At 40.0% G+C, this 27,758-nt stretch overlaps 1 protein-coding gene across 5 annotated transcripts in view; it reads right to left on the minus strand.

The window, feature by feature from the left end:
- dmd (dystrophin) overlaps positions 1-27,758 on the minus strand; it is a 237,000-nt gene that overhangs the window by 43,948 nt on the left and 165,294 nt on the right. For all 5 annotated transcript variants that reach the window (XM_080851393.1, XM_080851392.1, XM_080851395.1 and 2 more), the window contains 2 exons: positions 21,259-21,319; positions 16,586-16,624 (listed from right to left, as the gene is read on the minus strand). In XM_080851393.1, the coding sequence (XP_080707519.1) occupies positions 16,586-16,624; positions 21,259-21,319 (100 nt within the window). The remainder of the gene's footprint in view (positions 1-16,585; positions 16,625-21,258; positions 21,320-27,758) is intronic.

Here is a 27,758-nt window from a genome sequence, read left to right on the forward strand (position 1 = left end):
GGGTAAAGACAGCTCCCTAGTCTCTTGGAAAGCCAAGAAGCAACCCACAGTAGCATTATCCACATGCGAAGCCGAGTACATGGCTCTAGCTCTTACAATACAGGAGTGTATTTATTTGGAGCAACTACTGGGAGGTTTAGATACCTATGTGTATCAGAAAACTGTTGTTTATGAGGATAACCAGGGGACAATAGCGCTGGTTAAAAACCCCGTGTGTAGACAAAGGTGTAAGCATGTGGACATTAAATATCACTTCATTAGGTCTACCATAAGGGAAGATAAAATGACACTTGTTTACTGTCCCACAGACGACATGGTTGCGGATGTTATGACAAAGCCCGCCTCCAGATTTAAACTGATGAAATTTGCAGGAGTCATGTTTGGTGTGTAAAATGTTTACATTTGACTATGACAAGTTTTTCTTTTATTGTTCTGTTTTGTTTATTTGATGTAAAAGTTGTACAGTATACATGTCATTCATAAGTGGGAGTGTTGAGAATGGTTGTGTATGAATGTATGTATGATTGTATTTGTCCAGGAGGAGGCGCTGTTGCGCCTCATACCACATTAGTCACGTGTGACAATACTTGTCTATAAAGGGGGATGTGCACCCTTCGTTCTATCTGTTCTTCCATAACTCTCACGGAGAGCAGCAAGTGTCAGTTCATCAATAAATATGCCACAAGGTTGAAGGCTGAATATACATTCTGTTGTAACTATTATTCCGCTGTGCAGGTAGGCAGGAGGTATAAGCCTACCTGTCAACATCCATGTTGCCTAATGTCCACTATTATATGTATCTAGTAATATTAGTTGTGTAATTGTATTGTGTAGCAATAACTCATGTCAATGTAATTCAGTGCAGTGCTAATTAGTCCCCATAAAGAAGACTGCTTTGGTAACTCAGTGAATAACACGTGCCCTTCTTAGATTGTTGTTTGCCAGCCATCAGCAGAACAGAAGACTTAACATTTAGTTTTAAATGCGATTGGGAAGATGAGCAAATGAACGTGACAAACGTTGAAAAGGGGGGCGTGGCCGGAGCAGAGTTCAGCGCAGACGAGACATTTTCTAACTGCTTTTGTTCTTTAATTAATGTTTGTTAATTGTTGCGATCGTTGTTGTGTTTATTTGAAAGAAATTCAGTCTTACAGGGTAAAATACAGGGGGTTTTGGGCGATTTTGACGTTTGAAAAGTTGCAATTCCGTTTTCAATGGTCCATTCCGTTTCAGATGGTCCATTCCGCGTATTCCGTCCGTTTTCGCAGAAAACTATTGGCCCTAAACATTGGTGCACTAAATAAGAATGCAGGGCTAGTTTAAAACTAGCAAGTATCAATGTAAGGTTTAAGACACACTTTGCACTGAAACTTACGATCAAACAGCAACTATCGTCAAGATTAAACCAGATTTGCATTTCCAGAAGGAAATATTTGTGCTTGCAAAGATAGATAGATAGATAGATAGATAGATAAATAGATAGATAGATGGAGGTAAAGAGAGAGTGGATTTACAGTTTACACATAAACAACTTAAGAAAGAGATGGGGTAGTAGCAAAGACAAATATAAAAAAAAATGGATGGATGAATTGATATGAATTGAGGGAAGTTAGATAACAATAAAGACATAAACAGATAGATAGATAGATAGATAGATAGAGTGATCGAAAGAGAATGAGTTAGTGAGAGAGAAAAATAAATTAAATAGATGGGCAAGTCAGATATTAAGATAGAAAGACATAAAAAAGTTAAACAAATAACAAAAGTTGAATAACTGCTTTAGAGACCCGGCATTCGATTCTGATCTCCATAGACTTTGCACCTCTAAAATATGCCTGTTGCTATCCCTCTGCTAACAGCAAAAAATAACGGACTACAAAGCAAATACACTTAGAGCATCACCAATTACTAGGGGTGCAACGGATCATCATTGATCCGTGATCCGTTCGGATCATCTATTTCGGTTCGGCACACGCATGATCCGCGGATTGATTTATGAAAAAAATAAATGACCATGCTGACCAAATAAAACAAAATATGAATTTATTATGATTTTACACCAAGCGCCAAAAGCGGTACTAATGCGACGCAATGTTCCACACGGGTAAATTAAAACAGCGCACTGTAGTTTGCCATGTGTGTTGCTTGTTGGAGAGAGGAGCTACGATGTAAATGTTTAGCTCGCTCCCTATCATTAATAGATCGCTGGGTTTTAAACTTAAGCTGGTAGTCTGCCTGTGCCTGTAGTGGTAACCATAGTGATGATATACAACTGTCTACCGGCTGAGCTGGTGATTTTTCTGCCCCATGAAGGCAGAGAAGACTTTTTTCAAGAACCAAAAGATGGAAATATCCTATGCCTGTTGACTTTCCCAGATGTTATGTGAATACACAGACATCCCAAGTCTCCCTGAAGTTCCGGGAGTCTCCCGCATATTGATAACGACTCCTTGATGCCCGCAAATGACTTAAAATCTCCCGGAATCTAGAGCGAGCGAGCCAAACCGCGCACACGAGACAGACGTGATCCAAACTGCGTTAGCATCTGTGTAGCGCGCTCACGACAGAGAGGGAGAGGGACCTAGAGACTGTGCGTGTGTGCCTCAGGAGCATCCTGATTTACCTGTTTCGGTAAGTCAAAAAATTAATTTTCAGTGTGGGCGGGCTTTTATCTCTTCTCCCGACCGAATTAATCAATAATGAAATGAATCAGTTCAGTGTATCTAGGAACAGGGCACAGGGCACAGGGCACAGGGAGAGTGCCCCCCAAAAAGAAAATGTAAGACATTTTACAACAGACTATACAAAGGTGTACGTACCCCTGTCTTATAAAAGTAAACCACAATTACAGTCTTGCACACTGTACTATCTGTAACAGTGATTTCAGCATTGCCCATGGTGGGTTAAATGACTGTAAAAGACTTGTTGTTCATTTTGTATGGCCCTACCTCTCTTGCACTTATTCTTATAATGTTAAGTTATACATGTTTATATGTTTTTAAAGTAATATAAGTTTATAATCTTTAAATATCATTTGTTGCTGGTTTTTTATGTGCCCCCCTGGTTAAACCCTGGCCCCTCCTTGGCCCCCCTAGTAAAAATGGTCTAGAACCGCCACTGACTGTGGCACAAGAAAGCCATACAACAGTGGAAACACATCGAGCATGGCCACGCATTTACAGCGACATCACCCCGGTGTTTCACTGACAGGAGTGAAACCGAAAGCGGCTCAACAACCGCTCATCACCGCGGCATTTAAGCAGCCCCTTCCTCCACATGTTTATTTGTCTTGTCTATTTTTTTTTTTTTTTTTGCTGATCCGAAAAATGATCCGATCCGTGACTCTGATCCGAGGAACGATCCGAACCGTGAGTTTTTTGATCCGTTGCACCCTTACCAATTACACAAGGTGTTAGCATTACAAGTGTTCTCACAACAACGACAAAGTTAACTTATTAATTACCTAAGGATGGGATAGCAACAATCTGTTGCATAGTAGAGATGTCTGTAACCATGGATATCACTCCAGAGTCGGCACAACGTAGTCCGTCTTTTTTCTGCTTTAGCATATTGGTAGCAACAACTTCAGTTTGACGAGACGAGACGAGACAAGACAACTGTTAGTTACAAAAGACCGACTGATAACTACATTATAACTCTCCATAGCGTTTGCGTAGGTTTTCTACAATCTTTGTTTTGGAACCAGGAAGTGTAAAAATGCACTAAACATTACAACCTTCCACAACATTGGAAAAAGTTATTTACTGTATGCACAGAAAGCCCTTTACTTGAGTTTAGGTGGATTAATGAGATAACATAATATAAACATATTGTAGATTGACTGCCTGATTGATTGCCTTATTACTAACAGGGCTGCCAAGTTTCAGAAAATTACAAGAGTGAGACTTTAGAGTCAGAAGCGTTCGGCCGCCGACCACAAAATTTGGCCTTTTTTAACATCGATTTATACCTTAAGACTGATGTCCTCACCTCCATGCCAGCTGCTCTCTCTGCACTGTGGCCTCCTTACCTCTCTTAATTAACCAGAAATTAGAAATGAAAATTGTAACAAGAATTTTGACAAAATACATTTATTTGTCAATATTATTTCAACCAACTCTCCATCATACTGCCTGTTCTTTGGTACGATGCGCTTTGCTTTTTATATGCCTTGTGACATCTGCCTTTTAATGGGCACAGCTGTTCTAGTGTCTGCATACAGAGTAGTAGGCCTATTAGAACAGTATTAGAAAATTTTTCACATTTTGAAGTCCAATGCATCAATCTGGTGCACTTTGACAGCAAAATTACGAAGCTAGATCTATGAAGAATGTTGTGCTGTTGTAAAAAATTTTGTGCTCTGGTAACAGTTTAATCATAAACATTCCTGGGTTAAATGTTGCACGGGCACAGGCCAACCCAACCATCCCTGAAATATTTGTAGACACTTTTATTTGACGTTGTTTGAATCCATACAATATGTAATGTATGACACATATGTGTAGAACTTATTTAGTCTTGCTGATCTGTCATAAAACCGCAGTGAAAAAGCACATAGGGTAGGCAAACGTTACCTCTGCCTCACTGAAGGGGGCGTACGAGAGCCTGGAAAGTAGACTTCCAATCCAGTGAAGTGATAAATACATAATGGGCGACCAATGCCCGAGCTAAAATGATTGCATCAAAAGATGGGGCAGATGATAACTCGATCAACTATTCACATTCAAGGTGAAATTGCTTTGAAAATGTTTGGAAGCTGTAATTTTTTTATGTCAATTTAAAAACACACAAGCCCTAGACTGCTTTTTATTGGTGAGCTGATTTTGAGAAATTAAACTTAAATTGCAGCTTAAGTTGTGTTTTCTGGTTGCTAAATAGAAGAGTTCAATTTGCATTAAATGCATTAAATGATAGCTAGTTATCTAGCTGATGTTATAGTCTCTGCGATTTAACTCTATAATGGGAAAAGTTAGAAACCCCTCAGGGTGCTGTCATCAATGTGCAAGCTGCCAATTTAATCGTTATTTAAGATACTACATCTGTAACTTATTAGTAACTAAACTCCGCTGACGACCGTGTCTTTTATGTACATTTTCCAGCGTTTTCGCGCTAAGATTTTTCCAAAGTGACCGAGAAATAGACACTGTACTATCCGTTAACACTGTTATTGTAACCTATTTTGGTGACAAGTTTGCACCCCTGTGTCAAGGCCCGCCTTATGTTGCTTCTGATTGGTTTATATTGCGTGGTGCCTTCCGTGGTTGGTTAGATTTGGGCACAAAGGACTGACGGATTGGTTATCTCGGTCAGTCAATCAGAGTTACTCGAAGCCACGAGGACCAAAGTTTATTATCATGAAAAAAAAAATATATAGACTGGGTAGTGGTAAAATAAGCGTGAGAAATGTCAAGTGTGGCGTGTGGTGTGAGAATGGGTCAAATTGCGTGACTGTCACACTCAAAGCGTGAGGCTTGGCATCTCTGCTTATTACATTAGTACATAAGATTAGCTACATTACATTCAAAACATATTAACCGAGTACTTGAACAGACCAATGCATTAATATATGAAATAAAACACAAAATGAGGTGTTAATTCCAATGTATTAAAGAGAGTGAGATAATATAGTGTCTTTGATAGAGACAAACATAGGGAAAGAGAAATACATAAATACAAATATATTTACAGAGAGAGTGAGTGAGAGAGACATAGAGAAAGATAAAGATATAAAAAAGATGGAATGGGGAGGTAGAGGGAATGAGAGTGAGAGAAAGACAAAGAGTGATTAAGATACAGTGGGTGGAAGAGTGAGTGAGTGAAAAAGGAGATAATGAAATGAGATGGGAAGTTGGATATTAAAGAGAAAAATGGATAGATAAAAACATAGATAGATAGATAGATTGAGTGATTGAAAGAGAAATTGTATATCCCATACATTTCTGTTAAAGGCAGGTGATTTTGACATAGACGAGCGAATTGGGGAAAGTTGCCAATGAGGAGCAAATTTCGCCAGCAGTGGCCAATCAGATTGTTTGGTGCTGTCTCTGATGGCTTGAAAATTGCAGGGCTATGGCGTCGTTCAGTTGTTTAATTTGCTAAAAAGAAAAGCTTGGAGGGTCTTGTAAGGGGTTGTTGTTGTTGTTCCTGATATGTTAGATATTTAATCCTGTTCTTACTTTAACAGAACTACTGTTCTGATATAAAGACAAGTGACTAGATAGCCTACTACAGTGTTGCGTCTGAACTCGTTCATAATTTTGGTGAACGTGAACTGAATGTACTGTATTACTGCCTGATGAACGATACTGTGAACGCGTTCATTCTGGTGTCTGTGAACTGCACGTTCACTCTTTTTAATTTTGTTCAATAAGGTGCCAGATTTCTGGAGACTTCCAGGCGAAAAACACACCGTCAACAGTCCTGTAACCAGGGTTACCCAACCAGTCGCTACGTGTGCTTTCTTCTACTGTCTATGCCTGGCAAGTGTGAGAGCGCTGAAGTTGCGTAGAGGCCGAGTGCGGTATTGCAGACAGTTAGAGATTTGGAAATAATTTAGAAAAATTAGGCTATAGCTCGCAACATATTGAAAAAAAGAACTGAACTAGTACATTTTTGGAGCTATGAACTTAGTTCAACATTTTGAATTATGAACTATGAACTGATTGAACTATGAACTTTCCCAACACTGGCCTACTAGCTGGCTAACTTTCTAACTAGCTTACAAGTCCAGTCTGTTACGCTATTTCCACACGCCTCGACAGGCCCACTCAAAGTGAAGCAGGTTTTTTTGCTTTGCTGGCTGATGTATCTGTTCCATATCAGTGAGTGAAAAAGAAATACATTAGGGATGCACGATAATATCGGCGAGACATCGGTATCGGCAGACATCGGCTCCAAAACGTAATTATCGGTATCATATGAAACATTTCTGCCGATGTACCTGGTCGATAAGGTGACATGTAAATTATGCGCACGCGAAACAAATGTTTATGAGCGTCGGCTGTGTGGCAGTAGCCTACTTCACAGTATCAGAGGATGATGACAAAATGCCTATTTGTAAGAAAACATTTCAGGAGGAGGTGGAGGAGATGCAGCTTGGCCATAACGTAGGTTGCATGCATAGATGCAGACCACCCGCGTGCCACGCTTTACAACATTACCTGTCGCGCTAATAGACGTTAATAAGTTACGGAGTTAGCTAGACAACACTTGCTTGTTAGCTTGCATGCTACGTGACACAAGAGAAGTTGATGATACCTCATTTCACGGGATGTGAAACGTTAGCCTATGTCACAAGCCCACGCTATCTGTACATGGCTCACTTTTGCATTTATGGAATTTAAACAGCTAACTTGGCAATAACGTTACATAGATTAGTCTAGAAATCCTAGAAGGGACGTTATTAAACTGTAAGTCAGTTAACCAAGGTTAGCTTGCAAAGTTAGCCAAGCATGCTACGTGACACCAGAAAAGTTGATGATGCCTCATTTGACGCGATGTGAAATGTTATGTCACAAGCCCACGCTATCTGTACATGGCTTACTTTTCCATATGGAATTTAAACAGCTAACTTGGCAATAACGATTAGTCTAGAAATCCTAGAAGGGACGTTACTGTAAGTCAGTTAACCAACGTTAGCTTGCCAAGTAAGCCAAGCTGCATTTCCAGAGTGTTAGTACTGTTGTACTGTTCAAGTATGAAAATTGTGATGTGAAAATATAAATAAATCTGCCATATTTGAAACCATTTCAGTTTCATGATGGAAGGTCTATTACTAAAATGATACAAATGAAGTCTGTAATGTCCTATATTTACAGCAATAGCCTAGCATAATAACAGATTAATTCTAGTACAGGAGAGACTTTTCAATAATTAAAAAGCTGAGGTGTATATATCGGCATCGCCAATCGGCCAAAATTAGCTTGTAAATATCGCATATCTGATATCGGCTTAAATTCAATATCTCGCATCCCTAAAATACATAATTAAATAGATGGGGAAGTTAGGTATTAAGCAAGACAGAAAGAGACAGCTGCAGTTGACTGTTGACAATTGACAGTTGTTGAAGTCCCTAAGATTCCACCATACATTTCAATGGGAAACTACTATAAAGCGAAATCACTAGCCCAACGGGACAATTAAGTTTCCCTGTCTGGCTTCCAATTCCATTTGTTCTTTCGCAAACACATCGCCAAAGTCCAGTCAGACCAACCAAAAAGGGCACACGTCACCCCGCTACTCATTGAGCTTCACTGGCTGCCTGTAGCTGCTCACATTACAGTTTTTCTCCATTGCTTTGGGTAATTTCACGAAACAGAAATTACATTCTCAAAAATCTTAGTGCATTTGGCAAAACAGCCTATATGGTTCAGCACAACTACATAAATCACCTTCAAAAGGTCATATCTCACCCAAAACAGTTTACCCAAGCTTCAAAACCAAATCATTCTCTCATATGAATGGTCATTGCCCCAAAAATGAAAGGTTCCTTCTCGATTGCTGTGGCTCATCTTTTGAAAAAAAAAAAGCACATTCTCAGGGCTTTAAATACATTTGCCAAAATGACCTAGATGGTTGAGCAAAACACTAAGGCACACCTGCAGAGGGTCATATCTCTCCCAAAACAGACAACTCATCAGTCAAAACAAATTCCTTTTCTCATACAAATTAGTCAGTGCCCCCAAAATGAAAAGTCAGTCCTTTGACACTGAATGTTTACTACAGTAGATGTTTTCTTTCCAGAATACTTTGTGTATCAAACAGAAAAAAAGAATAATTCAAGCGTAGCCACAAGGTAGCACTCATACTGCACTCATACTGCCATGGAAATTGTTACAATTATTGCCGTACATCGTGGTTACAGTAACAGAAAATGTGTACAGCACAATATACTGTCATACAATAAGCACATCAAAAATAAAATTATGTATAGCCTACACTAACAACACAACCTGGAGCTTATGGGTATTGTATGGGCCAAGACTGGGAATGTGGGTGACATGGTGATGTTGCCCCCGCGCTGGCCTGGGACACACCGTTGCTCCTCTTCTTCTCCCTCCTCTTCCTCGAACAGGCAGTTGCCCTTGGCTGTTTCCCTGGCCAGGTGCTTCCATGTTCATAAAATGTACTGAACTTGGTCAAGCTCTAGATATTTGATGGAAGCATTTATACTCCTGGATAGGACCTGTCAGCTAACTAAACTTACTGTGTGATTGGTGATCGGATGTGTGAATCTCCTAGCCTGGCCATTACCAGCCTGTGACTCCATTTCATTCCGTCTTTCAGTCTGGGCCAACCCAATGCATTTTGGTTTCCGAGATGGGCGGGTGCTTATCTTGAGGTTTAAAATCATTGGAGTTCCCTTAACCAATCAGCAACGTTTAGTAAGCATTCGGTAGATTAAACTCTTCCCAAAGCCAGTTGGGAGAAGAGCTACGACGTCCTTTCCCATCATAAAACTTACAAAAAAATACTCTTGTTCTCCTTTTAATTTTCTGATGTTCTCGAGAGTTGAGACAACTTTTCCGATAGCTTTTCGTGTCTTTTCCTCCAAGGCGAGTTTTGCGTCACAGCTCTGAACTGTTCGCTGATTGGTCCTACAAAATTTTGAGTTCTGGAGACGATTGTCAATGGGGTTGGGCCAGACTGAGTATGAGCTTGAAATCAATTCAGGCGGAAATACGTAGGCTGGTGTCACCAGGCTATGAATCTCCCCCTTGATTAGTAAAGTTCTAGTTGCACCTGAAAATGACTAAGCTGATGATCCAAGAGATCCATATTACAGTATATAGCTTGATGTTTTTCATGGTATTATGTGCCTGAAAGATTTTGACAGTGGAGTGAACTATTTTGCAGGTGATGATGTACACAAGGAAATTATGCCAACATTTTTGCAGAGAACAGCGACTTGACTGAGAATCAACAGTCAGTTTAGACCAGCAAGATGTATTCAATTGGTGATTGGGCTAACGGAAGGCAATTGAACCTAACTATTTTCTAAAGATGTACTAGCCTACATCATTTGGAATTTGTGAAAAACTGTTGGCAATTGTACTTGTCATTTGCAAGGATGTGCAAATACAATTGCAATGTGATTAAAGGAATGAGAAATTCCAATCTGTTGTGAACAAGTGCCCAGTGGTTTGGAGGTTTGCACGTGTTGTTTCGAGAATGTCATTTCTGTTTCGTGAAATTACCCAAAGCAATGGAGAAAAACTGTAAGTTCAAGTCACTTATGCTTGCCTACAGATTGATTACTGGCTCTGCTCCCACCTACCTAAATGCTTTTGTAAAAGCATCCTGACTTCATCAGTCGGCGGTTTCAATATTCATGGCTTTCAATTTATGAAAATATCTGCTATGTTGAGAACTTACACAGGTGTAGGCTATTACTTGATTTGTCTACGTGTTTGAACGAGTACCAGTAGAACGCGGGGCCTCGGGAAGGCAGACAACAGCATTGGTTTATCAATGAAAGCTCAACTCGTTTGTGTTTCATCTCGAATATAATAATATTAATATTATTATTGAAAACTGTCGTTCCACTGCGAGGGCCAGCCCGACGTGCACGAATACACCTGTACAAATGCACATTAAATTTCCACTCAAAATGCTGTCAAAAGTTTGATTATCGATTTCCAACACAGCCTCCATTGGTGAAAATAATGGTATGTAGGTTTGTATAATAAACATAGTAATAATAGATAAACTTGACTTTCATAATTTGTGTGTTCCATTTCTGACCACTGGTTAGTTCTAGATTCTATTGACATAGATTTTAGTAGTTTGCATGAGGTAAACCTTGATAATCTTTGAACCATACATGATGGCACCATGGGGCTTGGACTATTGTCAATATTTAGCCTATCTATTTTGATCTAAAGTGGAAGCAAAATGATAACCTCAAGCATAGCTTCTATTATTTCTGAAATGTAAAAAAAAACAAAAAAAAACATTGATGTCTGCCGATAGGTAACACAGACTGTGTGCGCGCATAGCACGCAATTATTTTTTTGGGAGCACCGAAGAGCCATTTTGACCCAGGAAAAACCCTTGTAAAATATACATTCTACTGACATCACTTCAAGATACTCCCTGCTTACTTAACTTCGATTTAAAACCTGAATCCATGACTGATGTGACTGCCTGTGACTGATGAGAAGGTAGACTGACACCTGAGGTGTCTATGAAGTGCCCAAACCATCAGCAACCAGGGAAAGACTGCTGCCATTTACCCGCACTGTCAAGTATGTCACAAGCATAATGTTTTAGTGTGTGGGTGCAAGATTTCTGTTATGTATGAATGCCTCTCCCAAGATCTACAGGTTGCTCTCCATCCAAGACGGCCACATTTTTCACACCCCATAGTCAGATCTCCACCTCTCCCCCAGTCTGCGGCAAAGCAACAAGACAGACAACCGAATAGGAATAGATCAGGCAGACCCTAAAAGACAATGGAACCATCTCAGGAAACCCTGGTCAACCGACGCCAACCACTGTGTACTGACTGAAGAAGCAGAAAACGGAAAAATTATCAAATCTACACAATGGACTCCCAGACTTCCAGAGTCTGGCTAGAGGGCCAAATAGCAATTTATAAGAGAACCCCTCTCTGATCTTCTCACACCAAAAGACCTCAGTTGTGTGAATGCACAGAAACCACCATACATTGAGTGCCCTCAGGCATACTAGCATGGCCTGGCCACAGTTTCACTAATTACCATATCCTGCATTCCTAAAGCCTGATCTATGCTCCGAGCACCTCACCGTGGCCTGACGTGCACCTGCCAAATTTTGTAACTATCCTTCGAGGCGCCGGAAAGCACACGGAGACCGCAGGGCTGTGATTGATCCAATCCATCGCTGTTTACCTTGTGGGTAGTAGCATGCTAACACTAGACAGCTGGCTCAGGCGTATTTTTCAGTTACAATAACGGGTTTTTTTACATTACACAATGTCTAGTTCTCTGTAACAAAAAGTCGAACTACTTTTAAGTACAAATACGACCATCTACAGAGTTTGGTCGGGCATCTGGGCGTACCCAGTTCGTGGTGACTAGGATACACGTCTATATGGCTTTGCTTTGTGGGTAGTTAACTTGCTAACGTTAGATAGTTTGCTGGCATAGGCCTCACAAATCACCTCAGACACTTTTTTGTTACAATAACAGAGTTTTTAGATTGTACAGTGTCTATTTCCTGGTAACTTAAAAAAAATCTAAGGGTAAAAAAGCCAAAGCAAATTACATTCATAAATAAAAAACTTGTACTGAGTTTTTTCCATCTTTGATTCCAGTTGAGGTTCAAGTTTCAGCAACACGCTGCCTTCATTCCCATTGGTAGTTATCGTGTCATATCACTCAGTACTTGTATAAAATAGACCTTTTTGCCTATTATCGCCCTGGTCAATTGTGCGATATCAGCAATGGCCATTTGTCTCTTGTCGCTGTAAGTAGTCAACCCTCAGTAAAAATGAACGGCAGCTGGTCACTTTGTCTCTGTACTATGTCACTCGTCTACCCATGAGGTTACTCTAGCTTTGACCCATCTCTTGGCTTGCTCTATCTCTCTCTCTGATTTCCCCCCTATCTCTTACTCATCTAAGTATCTTATTCACTCATTCAGGTTGGGTTTTATTTCTTTACATTTGATGCATTCATGGTTTATCAGGTTTATTTGGTAATTCAAGTGTTTTTGGTTTAATTGGCATCTAACCTGTTTATTCAATTGTTATTATTTACTGCAGTAGTTATCCACTGGGTTTTCACCTCACATTAAGTTTGGTTGATACTTGTAACATTTACGCTTACTGTTTATTACAGTAATAAAAGATGCCCACTCAATGCTACAGTCACAGATAAAAGAGGTGTTTCCAATGACCACTCTTTAAATCAGACTGCTTAGTGTCTAGCAAATTATTCTGCGACAGGAAATTATTCTGAGACAGGACATCAGAAACTTGCTTGAAGACAACCACTTCAATAATCTTTGACCACAATGGAAAGGGGTCTATAATTCTATAAATCAGATGGGTAAACTGAAACTTTCTTAAGCAAAGGAGTAAGCCCTCACTTACACAAAACCATCACAGTTGTCCGTAATTAAAAGTTTCATGTTTACTTTCTAGGGACCATACAAGGTGGAACCATTTTATCAAATCAACTACTGATGGCTATTGGCTACTGATACCTTGTGTGGTCCTTAACCTCACTGGCTGCAATTGACTTACTCTCCCTCACACAAACTGGCTGAGATGATTCGAAGTGAACAGCCATAGGGGGCAGTATAGATTTAGGCAGATGTATGTGCACTTGGGTTTATGCTACAGTGTAACTCTTATAGATCATTAGCCCCAATTCTGCACTGAAGTATCGGGCATAACGGGCCAGCCCACCAGTAAACCTCTATTCATCCTATGGTCCTATAGTAAAATATCCCTACTTTTGAGGTCTACTTAAACTCATGCACAGACCTTATGAATGCATTTATTATGTAGCATTTAGAGTAAAATATCCTACTATGTACATTTAGCCTTACAAAATCCCCTTATATTGTATTCCTATAGTTATTAAATGAGACTTAAATGCTCAAGGGCACTACATGAAGGCAAAACATACAGCACTCCTTACTTGTTGCCATCACAATGCTGCTACATGATGCTGCCTCCAGGTACTTCAGTATCATTGTAGCTGTGTGGAATTGCAGCAGTTGATTTCTGGCCATAGGCTAAATCTACCCTTCAAGATCTATCTATTCATCAAGACTGATCTAGGAAATGCAAGATTAATACTATTATTGAAACTTCCTCTTCGTGTTGTGGTAGGTGCACTTAGAAATTATAAACTAGAATGCCTAGTGTAACATATCCATGTATCAATCTACCGAAGACATCTCCCACAACTACAGCAAACATAAGACTGTTTTAGTTTAATATCTAAGACACACCCTCTAGTGTAGGAACGCATCCAATGTTTTACGTTCTCAATGGTCTTGGAGCTCATTTGGTGAATTTAAACAGCGAGTAGAAGAAATCCATTCTTAAAATGTAGCAAGCATGAGAAGCGCGTGTTTTTAAGAAATGTAGAGGGGCGTTAACAGAATGGGTCAGTCGTTCGCCCCACCATGGCCACATTGCAGACCACGTCTGATCAGCAGATCAACCGCATATCAAACAACGTGGTGAATATCCTTACGGATGATACGGAACAAAGATTGGTGTACCCTAACGAATGAATTGTCTGAACCACAAGTCATCCTCAAAACAAGGCATTATGTGATGGAGATGCATCGTTTGTACGGCGACAGATGGAGAATATAACTCGATCACACAACACACTGTATTGTAAGCGTAGTTTCCCAGTCCCAGTGACGATTGTAAAACAAAATGGGCGGATGTGAAAGGATCTGTGTAACAAGCACACCTGCTGGGTTGCTCACAACCGAGAACATCTGCCACAGCTGGCACTACCTACCGTTAAGTGGAAAGTGCAATCCCCCTTCCCCCCACCACCATTACCCCCCTCCCCCAAGATCTATGAGCATAAGATATAGCCTACGGTTCAGTTAGTTAACTTACACACGACACGCTAGTCATACGGCAGTAGGGTACTTACTTTCTTATTTGCTCCCTCATCGCTTGACGCATAAATCGATCAATCCAAATATGTGTTTTGAAACGTCAACCTTGGTGTAAACGGCTAATTCCACCGCGGCAGAAATCTTCAGAAAGGACCCGTTCGGTCGCAAGCTCTAAGTCTAGCCAGACAAGGCGGAGCTAACGTGAATTCCCTTCCCCCAGACAAATTAGCGCAGAACCTGAACGAAAAAGAACTTGCTCTGTTATGTCGTCAAGGCGAATGGCAAGTCAGGTGTAAAACAGTTTATGTCGCACCTCAAACCCTGACCAGCGTATAAGATTTTCATAAATAGAGGATCTACCCTGAATCACTAAACTGAAACTTCTGAATCAAGGTCGCGCATTCACAGCCACATCATCCATATTTAAAACGGCATAGCGCATGTCCTGCGCCCTTGAGTGGGGTCACAAAATTGCCATAAATATCAAAATAAATTCTCCATTCATAATCTGAGTCGGTACATTATTTTGACATTATTAGACCATTATGAGGGACAATTTTAGCTCAAATGCAGCAAATCTGAAACCCAGAAATGAGTTGTATAGTATGATTTTGAGCAGACTGGCATAAAGTATACTACGTTTATGGATTTAAACTAGAAAGCTTACTAACGTTAAAGAATGTCGTGCAAAAGCCATCCACCTGGCAACACCAACAACAGCACAGTTGACACAGGGGGACACTCTTGCTAGCATGCTAACTGGTGTGTTTTGGCGATATTGGCAACATCTAGTGCAGGGGTTCTCAAACTTAGATTACTTTTCAGTATATTACTTTACCCCATGGTAGTGTCATTAGGAGGCACAACATCAATATGCAGATGACACCCAGCTCTATGTATCAGTAACACCCAACAATTACATCTCTATTGATTACTAGGTAAATTGCATTGCTGATATAAATGTATGGATCTCCAGCTCAACCAAGATAAAACAGAGGTATTAGTCATTGGTGAAAAAGCCAAAAGAGAGAGACTATCTGCACATTTGGAAACACTAGCACTCAACACCAAGATCTAAACTTTAAAACCCATATCATATTTGTATCACTTAATAAACATTGCAAATAAACATTGCAACGGTGCAACCGTTGCAAAGGTGCAACCGTTTCTCGCTCAAGCTGTCACTGAAAGACTTATACATGCTTTTATCACAAGCAGGCGAGACTACTGTTACTCTCTCTTGTCTAAAAAGCCATTATTCAATTACGAATAATACAGAATGCAGCAGCACGAGTCCAAAATCAAGACGATGGGCGCACATCACACCAGTCTTAAAATCATTGAACTGGTTACCTGTTAGTTTCAGAATAGATTTCAAGATTCTTTTACTAGTCTATAAATCACTCCATAGTCATGCACCTGAATATATGTCAGACATGCTCTTTTTTTAAGCTGCCCTTTAATTGTCTACACAGAGTGAGGCACTTGTAAAAAAAAAAAAATATCTTCTCACAGTACGTGACAAAAAAAAGCCACGTTCAATGGCTCACGTTACAAAATCAATTCAAGACATTGAACATGGTTAAAGCTCAGAAAATAATTAGTTTGCAATATTCAAAACCAAAGAAATGACATACAACGAAAAGGGCACGTAAGATTCAAACAAGCAGGATGTAGAGGACCATTGTGAAACAGTTCTTTAGTGCCTGTTCACAACTCACAGTTTCGAACAATGCACTGTTTTTGACGAGAATAACTCCTTATTTAATGTCAAAAGGAGGCCAGATCACCGTCAGATTAGCAATAATTTTCTCCCTGGGAGAGATTTTCAAACTAAATAGCTATGTATGTTGTGCGTGCGGAACTATGCAAATTTACATTCCATGCAAGAATAGTACACATTACCTGTTCAGCTATTATAGTATGAGTAATGTGTGTCATTAGTATGAGTGTGTGCACACTCTTGTTACATCCTACTGAGTGTGTTGTATAAATATGAATATCTCACTCTGTCTGGAGGTCTTCAGGTCCTGACTTTTTTTCTTTTCTGTGCAGAGAGGAAAATCTGTCATTCACCACATGCTCACAAATATATATAAAGACAAAATATTAACATATCTCTATAAAAACGCTTCACTTGATTAAGTCAATGTCACAACATAAATATTTAGGACAAACAGAGATTCCTTACAGGGAAACCTAAGGATTTTTCACTCCGGGCCCCATTTTTTTTGTTTGGTTCAAACTTTTAGTAAGGACAATTAATGATCGAAATCGGTCCAGTATTGACTTAAAAAGGCAAGCATTCATGTCAAAGTATACCGCTTGCTTTCACCCCTGACACTGACTGATTATAAGAATCCCTACAGGGATAGAACTGGAAGTACAGAAACTGCAGAAACATTTTATCCCTTATAGCCCCATGGGATTACATTGTATAGCCGTTTTATAGTGGCCAGATCAAGGGTTCTAACTCAATAAAAGTCCTATTTCGATCAATAATTGTTCCAAGTAAATGTTTGGACCCAAAAAGATTAAAAAACAAAACAGGTATGTTTCATCAAAAATCTACAAAAATTGATTCAAGGATGCATGTACATAGATAAGAGGGCATGATTGAATGTTACTTCAAATATACTGTAGCTACCGCCATCTACTGGCACTTGAATGTTACTTCAAATATACTGTAGCTACCGCCATCTACTGGCACTTGTATATTACTACAAATTACAGACTAAAAATCTGTTGCCCGGGACATTAACACACATACCGGTACACCCACAGTGACTTCAATATAGAACAATACAACTTTAGATGAGTACCGCCAACCCAGAACAACAAGGTGTTGAAGATGATTATTGTGTTAAATGTATCAAATGAAAGTGGTACAAATGTGGATAATGCTTGCTTGGCATGCACATTATACGACAAGCACCAGGAGCTTATCCACTCCTTTTCCCCCCGGCCTGTGTTTGGGGCCGGCCTTTATTTGTTTGCGTCGACCATGCCCCCAACCATTATCTGAGACACATTATCTAAGTATTGAGGCATTATATGAGTCAAGGGATTTTGAAGTTACAAATGCTTGGTAGAGGAGTTCAAATGTGCTAAGACAAACTTGGAGATTACTTTTTTACAGTCTAAGGATCCAGCAATCAAAAATAACAATGAAAATGAGATGTGGTTCACTATGCAGAAGGTGCATAACAGCATAGTGATATCACCGGGCAGATTAAGAGTGGAAGAACAGGGTTTGGTTTAGGTCAGCGTTTCTCAAAGTGTGCGGCGCAGAGACGTGACAGGTGGGGTGCGAATGAACGCGATTAACAGGAGATTTTCCCGTTGCAATGCCTTCCTTTATAGACAATAACGATCATACACCCCCATCGTACTAAACAACCACACTCAAACAAAGAAATATTGTTTTAATTAGCCTATTAAGTTTTGTATTGTATTAGCCTGTTGTTAACCGTTCCTGCTAATCATAATCAGAGATTACAGGGGAGACTTTTATTTATTGCTCCAGAGCCGAAGTGTTCTATATTCTAAACTTCTGGGTTCTCTCCCTTTCCCTTCAGTCTGCGATTGATGAGCAAATAAATGGCAACTTGATTTTGCCCGAGGATTTATTCTCCACACTGGTGGCACAGAGATCAACGTAACAGCAACATAAGTTTGATGCGGTTACTACATGTGATCTGTCCGTGTGCATCACCGCTCTCTTTCTCTCTCTCTCGCTCGCTCTCTCTCTCTCTCTCTTTCTCTTACGCTTGCTCGCTCTCTCTCTCGCTCTACCACACTCACCCCGTAGCCTATGTGTGCTCTATTATACATTATACATTTTAGGAGCAGTACCAATTTACAACACTATATTAACATAAGTTGGGGGACCGGGATGAAAATGTGACCTGGAATCATAGTGCGAAAATTTAGTTTGAAGTCAGCGTATTAATTGCAGCGGGACAATACAAAAAAACTTTCCCGGAGCATGAAACTGTAGTGGGCGATAGGCTAATATTGCATAACGACAATATGGATTCATGTGACACAAAATTCAAAGGTTGGCGATTTAGTACCAGTGGTGAAAAAGACAGCTGATCCATAAAAAAAAAAAAAAAAAAATCAACCTACATACATAGTAGGCCCTTTTTCTTATTTTTGGAACTCAGCCCATTTGAGGCAAGGATTGACACCATTGCCATTTTATTTTCTCTATTTCTGAACTGATGTCATTTGTTATTGATAAAGATTAAGAATCGTTATTTCAATACATTTGACAATTTTAAGCTTGGCCTACCATTTTATTGGAGCGATGGGGGACAGGTGGGGCTTGAAAAGACCCCCTTGTTCAAAGTGGGGAATGACAGAAAGAGAACCACTGGTTTATGTGGTCCATGAAAAGCATGGGGAAAGACTAAATTGCCAGAGAGGAGGCAGATGGTAAACAGCTTTTTTACACGTAGTAAGTTTCAATAACTCCATACCATTACATATCGACATTCAAGGAGCAAAGATGAGACGTCGTTGTGTGGTGAGAACTGATAGAAAACCGTAAACAACAACAATCTTTATTTATTGGTGCCACCAATAAATAAAGCAGGATTCCCGTCGGCAATTCTCAGAGTTTATGTTTATTTTTGCCTCGAAAGTTGCACTGGGTGCCTTTAAGGCGAGACACGGCAGGCAAAAACATCGTTTTTTCAGCAGTGGTCAATTTTGAGATTTTGAGCTAGTTCACTCCCTAAACATGTAATCTTTCATACTAGCATAAAGAAAATATCCTAATTATACATTAATGTGTATATTTATTCACATTTTGTCTGTTCGCGGCGTCAGCATTCTCATAGGTTTCCAGGAAAGTTAGCATTCTAACGTAACGTGCAGTATGTCGGCTTTCTGATGCCTGACATGTTTGGTACCGTTGGAAAGCGCTATAGCTCTCACACAACGTTATCTAATCCAAATAAGGACATTTCCTTTCCATCAGTAACCGATGATGTTAGCAAAAACGGGGGTTTAAACCTAAGGACGCAATTTCATTGGTTTGCGGTGGTTTCTGATAATGTGATTCGCATCACGTGGTATGGCTTGACACTTCCTGAATCTTTAAATGCGATTTTCTCAAAATGAGCTTTTTGTCATACTTCAAGGATAATAACTCCACTTCAGTTCAACCTATATACACCAAACTTTCCAGTCTTGTACCCAACTATATTATGAAGACATTTACAGAGGGATTTGTAAATATATTATTCCTAGCCTGAATTATATAACATTATATCCCCAAAAACATGGCGAAAATCGTCTTTTTAAGGCTATTGACAGTCTTTTCTGATTTACAGGAAAACCAAAGTAGATATCCATAAATCCCTCTGTAATTTTTTCCCCATCTAATATGCCAACAAAAGGGAAAAGGATTTTTTAACCTGGCTTTATCCCATGATCAGACATGGTCTTTTAAACATTATGCAAATTAGCGCATATTTAATGAGATAATGCCTAATTTGCATATTCAAACATCAAAATACAAAAAACTTGTAATACATTTTTTTCTCATCTAAACATGACTAATCAACTGAGAAAGTTTCATGGTGATACCTATTATTTAAGATTTTTACCCTATTCACCTGTAGTGTCTCGCCTTAAGACTATGCAGGGTTGCTACATGTGGAGGCAATCACTTGTGTATGTTTCAGAGTAAACCAGTTAGGTAAACTCTTTACTGAGAAAAGCCCTTAAAGACATAATCATGTATTTTGTGCAAGAGGGGAAGAGAAATGGAAACCAGGGATGCACAAAGAATACTGCCAATTGGGGTAAGGCATGGGATTGAAGATTGCTGGCTGATATCGGAAGGCAGCTTCAAGTCCCACAGTGTATTGTTGTGAATTCTTCTATGAGACCACACATGGTGTTGTATTCTGAGTACGAGTGAATTGTCCGCTTTAGGAAAAAAACTAAAAGTGTACAGAGCATGTAGCAGAAGCAACTATATTGCTTATCCAAGGCTGATGAAAAAGCTAGCCAGTGACTGTGGCTGAGGTGCTCACAGATTAATTGGGCATGTGAATTACCCTTGATTACCTGAAGCAGCCTGTTGTCGCAAGATGATGTGGAAGTTGGTGTGGTGGCATACTTTGAAATACTTTGCTCATTTTAACTTACTATGGTGCTGCCGTTCACTAGTACAAAACAGAGATAACCATCATTTCTATGCTTTTAATTTGAAATGGTCAAATATTTGTATTTGATTGGTATAGGTGCATATCTGAGAGTGGTGGGAGTGGGTTGGTTATCATATTAATTTGACTTCAATATTCAAGTAATTGTTTTGCTGTGACGTCATACTAAGCTGCTATGAACTTCTTTTATCGTTCATTCATTATTGAAGGCTGCAATCAAGGGCATCATTCTCCATCTTTTATTGATCGCCAGTATTTCCTGAACCGCTCCATTTCAGAGAGAAGATTCAGGTGGACACCATTTATATCATTGATGTCCCCATGCCACTTGATAGAGAATCTGAGAGGTGCCATAAAGAAAGGTCAATTCTGTCAAGTTCCCTGATTGTGATTACTCTCACAAAGGTAACTGGTTGGTGGTTATGGTTTACGCAAGGTGTGACAAAGCAACATGAATGACATAGGTCAAGTTGACCCTTGTTTAAAAGGTAACTCTTACTTGATGTAGTATGGCACAAGGCTTGGTGAAACTTGCTGTTGGAACGAGCTGCTCACAGAGGCTAGAAAAAGGAAAAGCGATATAGGTAGAAAGACATATTGACGTTAAAAAGCTCAAACTAAAACAGAAAGTATTTCAATTCTATAAATGGCTAATTTCAAAAACAGATTATCAGAATATGCAATCATGTTTCACTATGTGTTCTCAAGGTAGTGGTAGACATAAATATAATAGCTGAAAGAAACAAATTGACTTTCCTAATCCAACATCATTTTTGGGTTATATTGTTCGTTACATCTTGGACGCTGCTGGCATTAATATGAATGAGCTATTTACTGGATTTATTAAAACATTTACAATCAGTAAATACAACTACATGTATTGACTCAGAAAACTGCAGTACAATCCTTCACCAAACATACAATATATTTACCATTTTCATTCCTAGTGTACAAAGGAAGAAAATATGACTAAGAATTCTAATCGGAATGTGAAAATGTTTAATGGTTTAACACAGATTGTTTTTTTGTCATTCGGTTTCTCCCTTATGTTTTGCTTTCTTATTAGTGTGCTTGCCCGAAGGGAAGCACAGTATTGTTGTTGTCAAGTTTTCTTTATTAGTGTGCTTGCCCGAAGGGAATCGTCAAGTTTTCTTTATTACAGTGCATGAAATGCCCTGTATTGTTATTCCTAGGCTTCTTCTTCTTCTTATTCTTGTTACCTTTTTCTGCGATTAATTCATCCCGAACCGCTTAACGTAGAAACCTCATTCAAACTTTGTCGCGTAGGTCTTGTAAACAACACTTATGCTATGTATTTTTCACTTTTCTAAACTTTATACTTTTTAAGATATTAAAGAAAAACGAATATAAATTTCTCCCATTGACTTACATTGGGCCACTATGACATCATAATAGGGTCTTTAAACTGGCTTGCACCTGTGCTTTACTGACACCTGCGCCAAATCCAAGGAACCTCTTCTCTCTCTGTCCCTCTCAATTGAACTGTAACTAGGAACATTAAGACACCTTCCATTCTCTACTTTTTTCTCTCTCCATCTCTCCATCTTTCTCTCTATCCCTCTCAGTCTACTTTCTCTCACACTCAATCTCTCTTCTTCACTCCATTTTTATCTCCTTTTTCAATATTTTCACTCTCTCTTTATCTCTTCATCCAGAGCCACTCTTGTTCACTCTTCTTTCCTTCTTCCACTCTACTTTCCTTTCTTATTTTCTTCTTCCATTTTTCTTTCCTTTCTTCACTCTTCTTTCCTTCTTACACTCTTTCCTTCTTTCACTCTTCTTTCCTTTCTTCTTTCCTTCTTTCACTCTTCATTATTTTCTTATTTCCTTCTTCCACTCTTCTTTCCTTTCTTCTTTCCTTCTTTCACTCTTCATTCTTTTCTTATTTCCTTCTTCCACTCTTCTTTCCTTCCTTCACTCTTCTTTCCTTTCTTCTTTCATTATTTCACTCTTCTTTCTTTTCTTCTTTCCTTCTTCCACTCTTCTTTCCTTTCTTCTTTCCTTCTTTCACTCTTCTTTCCTTTCTTCTTTCCTTCTTCCACTCTTCTCTCCTTTCTTCACTCTTCTTTCCTTTTGTCTTTCCTTCTTCCACTCTTCTTTCCTTTCTTCTTTCCTTCTTTCACTCTTCTTTCTTTTCTTCTTCCTTTCTTAACCTTTGCATTTCATGCACCGTATTTCCTTCAGGAAATGCATTTTCTAGTTAGTGTGCTTGCCCGAAGGGAAGCACAGTATTGTTGTTGTCAAGTTTTCTTTATTTATTCTCCCCGTTTTTCTTGCAGCTAACTACTCCTCGCCCGTTCGAGGTACAGACGCCGTTCAAACACCGAAACGTCCGGCCCGATCCGGTGCAACCTGCTATGACTTTTCGTGGCGGTACTCCTTGCCAGTCCTTTTTTATTCCTCTTTTTCCATCACCTTTTTTCTCCATAGACTTGCATGGCAGAACTCTGTGGATTATGACATCATAATGGGGTCATTAAAACTAGCTTGCACCTGTGCTTCACTGACACAGAGCAAGCACACTCTCGCAGTTCGTTCACGAAACGCATTCTAGTTAGTGTGCTTGCCCGAAGGGAAGCACAGTATTGTTGTTGTCAAGTTTTCTTTCTTTATTTATTCTCCCCGTTTTTCTTGCAGCTAACTTCGCCTCGCCCGTTCGAGGTACAGACACCGTTCAAACACCGAAACGTCCGTCCCGATCCGGTGCAACCTGCTATATCTTTTCGTGGCGGTACTCCTTGCCACTCCTTTTTTATTCCTCTTTTTCCATCACCTTTTTTCTCCATAGACTTGCATGGCAGAACTCTGTGCCATTATGACATCATAATAGGGTCATTAAACTGGCTTGCACCTGTGCTTCACTGACAACTCTCACTGACACCTGCGCACGGCTCCTCTTCTCTCTCTGTCCCTCTCCATTCGACTGTATAACTAGGAATATTAAGAGACACCTTCCATACCAGGGCTCTACTCACTCATGCATACTCACTCATGTTTACTCACTCGTGCATACTCACTCATGCATACTCACTCGTGCATACTTACTCATGCATACTCATGTTTACTCACTCATGCGTACTCACTAATGTTTACTCACTCATGCATACTCACTCATGTTTACTCACTCATGCATACTCACTCATGTTTACTCACTCATGCATACTCACTCATGCATACTCACTCATGCATACTCACTCATGCATACTCACTCATGCATACTCACTCATGTTTACTCACTCATGCATACTCACTCGTGCATACTCACTCATGTTTACTCACTCATGCATACTCACTCATGCATACTCACTCATGCATACTCACTCATGTTTACTCACTCGTGCATACTCACTTGTGCATACTCACTCATGTATACTCACTCATGCATACTCACTCATGCATACTCACTCATGCATACTCATTTGTGCATGCTCATCCAGCAGGGAGAGCTGGAGAGCTGACACCTGCCCCAATTCCAAGGCACCTGTTTTCTCAGTCATGGCCGCAACAGAGCAAGCACACTCTCTCAGTTCGTTCACGAAACGCATTCTAGTTAGTGTGCTTGCCCGAAGGGAAGCACACTATTGTTCTTCGTTTTTTACTATTTTTTTTATTCTAGTAGTTTTTCTTGCAGCTAACTACTCCTCGCCCGATTGAGATAGAGACGCCGTTCAAACACCAAAACGTCCGGCCCGATCCGGTGCAAGCTGCTATGACTTTTCGTGGCGGTACTCCTTGCCACTCCTTTTTTATTCCTCTTTTTCCATCACCTTTTTTCTCCATAGACTTGCATGGCAGAACTTTGAGGCATTATGACATCATAATAGGCTCATTAAACTGGCTTGCACCTGTGATTCACTGACAACTCTCACTGACACCTGCGCACGGCTCCTCTTCTCTCTCTGTCCCTCTCCATTCAACTGTATAACTAGGAATATTAAGAGACACCTTCCATACCAGGGCTCTACTCACTCATGCATACTCACTCATGTTTACTCACTCGTGCATACTCACTCATGCATACTCACTCGTGCATACTCACTCGTGCATACTCACTCGTGCATACTCACTCGTGCATACTCACTCGTGCATACTCACTCGTGCATACTCATTTGTGCATACTCATTTGTGCATACTCATTTGTGCATGCTCATCCAGCAGGGAGAGCTGGAGAGCTGACACCTGCCCCAATTCCAAGGCACTTGTTCTCTCGGTCATGGCCGCAACAGAGCAAGCACACTCTTGCAGTTCGTTCACGAAACGCATTCTAGTTAGTGTGCTTGCCCGAAGGGAAGCACACTATTGTTCTTCGTTTTTTACTATTTTTTTTATTCTAGTAGTTTTTCTTGCAGCTAACTACTCCTCGCCCGATTGAGACAGAGACGCCATTCAAACACCAACACGTCCGGCCCGATCCGGTGCAAGCTGCTATGACTTTTCGTGGCGGTACTCCTTGCCACTCCTTTTTTATTCCTCTTTTTCCATCACCTTTTTTCTCCATAGACTTGCATGGCAGAACTTTGAGGCATTATGACATCATAATAGGCTCATTAAACTGGCTTGCACCTGTGATTCACTGACAACTCTCACTGACACCTGCGCACGGTTCCTCTTCTCTCTCTGTCCCTCTCCATTCAACTGTATAACTAGGAATATTAAGAGACACCTTCCATACCAGGGCTCTACTCACTCATGCATACTCACTCATGTTTACTCACTCGTGCATACTCACTCGTGCATACTCACTCATGCATACTCACTCATGTTTACTCACTCATGTTTACTCACTCATGCGTACTCACTCATGTTTACTCACTCATGCATACTCACTCATGTTTACTCACTCATGCATACTCACTCATGCATACTCACTCATGCATACTCACTCATGCATACTCACTCATGTTTACTCACTCATGCATACTCACTCATGCATACTCACTCATGCTTACTCACTCATGCATACTCACTCATGCATACTCACTCATGCTTACTCACTCATGCATACTCACTCATGCATACTCACTCATGCATACTCACTCATGCATACTCACTCATGCATACTCACTCATGTTTACTCACTCATGCATACTCATTTGTGCATACTCATTTGTGCATGCTCATCCAGCAGGGAGAGCTGGAGAGCTGACACCTGCCCCAATTCCAAGGCACTTGTTCTCTCGGTCATGGCCGCAACAGAGCAAGCACACTCTCGCAGTTCGTTCACGAAACGCATTCTAGTTTATTAGTGTGCTTGCCCGAAGGGAAGCACAGTATTGTTATCGTTAAGTTTTCTTTATTTATTCTGCCCGATTTTCTTGCAGCTAACTACTCCTCGCCCGTTTGAGATAGAGACGCCATTCAAACACCGAAATGTCCGGCTCGATCCGGTGCAACCTGCTATGACTTTTCGTGGCGGTACTCTTTGCCACTCCTTTTTTATTCCTCTTTTTCATCACCCTTTTCTCTCATTGACTAACATGGTGGAAGGTTGAGCCATTGTGACGTCACCCACTAAGGCGAAGCTCTGTATTCTCCTGTAACGGCAGTTGACGGCCAGCGACGACCAGCATACAATCATGGATATAAACACTAGAAATGCTGTTGCTGAACTTCATCTACACACCTGATTTAATTCTTTAAGCCTTATTGGACATATTTTTATCTTAAAAGCTATATATATATTTGTATTTAACTATTTTGAGAAATGATAACGTTATTACGTGATGTGCCTTCGCTGCAGAACAGGATGGTATAAGAGAAAGAGAGCGGAGATTCTCCTAACTAGCTGGCTAATGTAGCCATCCCATTTAAGCTATTCATATTACCGCTAAGCTATTTGTGACATTGGTAATTATACAGTATAATTTGTTACATTTCACTCTCAATTTTTCCCGCTACAAACTGCTTAGTATTCCACTTTGTAGCCTTCTCTAATCACTCGATTACCTCAGCCAGCCAGATTGGCAAAATGACAGCACCGAGAGGTCCACGTATGTTTACCCTGGAGGAAGCAGTAGTGCTTTGCCAAATTGAGCCAGAGATTTTCGAGTCGAATGACAACGAAACTAATGTAAGTTGTAAAATGAATGTTGATGGATAACAACCTAAATCTGAGCCATAGTTGCCAACTCTGGCATCTACAACATTTCTGATTAGCTACGCTAATAGCCTACACATAGCCTCTTACTCTATAAAACATTAAAGCAAATATGGCGATTATTATTTACCTTATCTGCTGGTAACCATAGAAAATCGTGAAGTAGGCCTACTAGTGATTTGAGTCCAAGCCCATATGTATTGTAGATGAGGTAATCCACTTGGTGCTAACAAGCACATCAAAACTCCAGTCAAAACGATGGTCTGTCGACAACGCAGATTTCGCTAATATGTTTATCCTACTTGTAACTTGTTGGTTGCTAGAAAGCTCTCTGAACATATGACCGGTCTTACTATACTGTTAGTACACAGAGTATTCCTATTTTATGGACTGCATGGCTTATGAACAAAGCTCATGTAAAGTGACATTTCTAGTAACGTAATCTTGGAATGTAGCCTGGCTCACGTCGCTGTCATTCTTCCACACTGTCAGTGGACGAGCGTTGGCTCACTGTAGATTCACTTTGTTTGCGTTATTTCAGTGTAGTATTTATTTATATATTTAATTTTGCAATTAGGCTATATAGGCTGTCAAAAAGGTGTTGTATCGCTATGGCAGGGTTACATGAAGTAAATATGAATGTAATAGACTACTTTGTGCTACTGAATAATGCAGCTGAGATAATAAAGTCTTTGGAAGATGTTTTGTGTCATGTCTATAGGTTTATGTCTGTAAATGTGAAATGGTTAGTGGTAGGCCTACATCTCATGGCATTTCAATATATTTCTAGTTTAGTGAGCTACACTTTAGATATTTTCTGAGAGTCTTCGAGTTTAGCTGCCCCCTCCTTATATGGATACAACATATAACAAGCCAGACAT

The sequence above is a fragment of the Sprattus sprattus genome, assembly GCF_963457725.1.
Source record: "Sprattus sprattus genome assembly, chromosome: 14".
Lineage (NCBI taxonomy): Eukaryota > Metazoa > Chordata > Actinopteri > Clupeiformes > Clupeidae > Sprattus > Sprattus sprattus.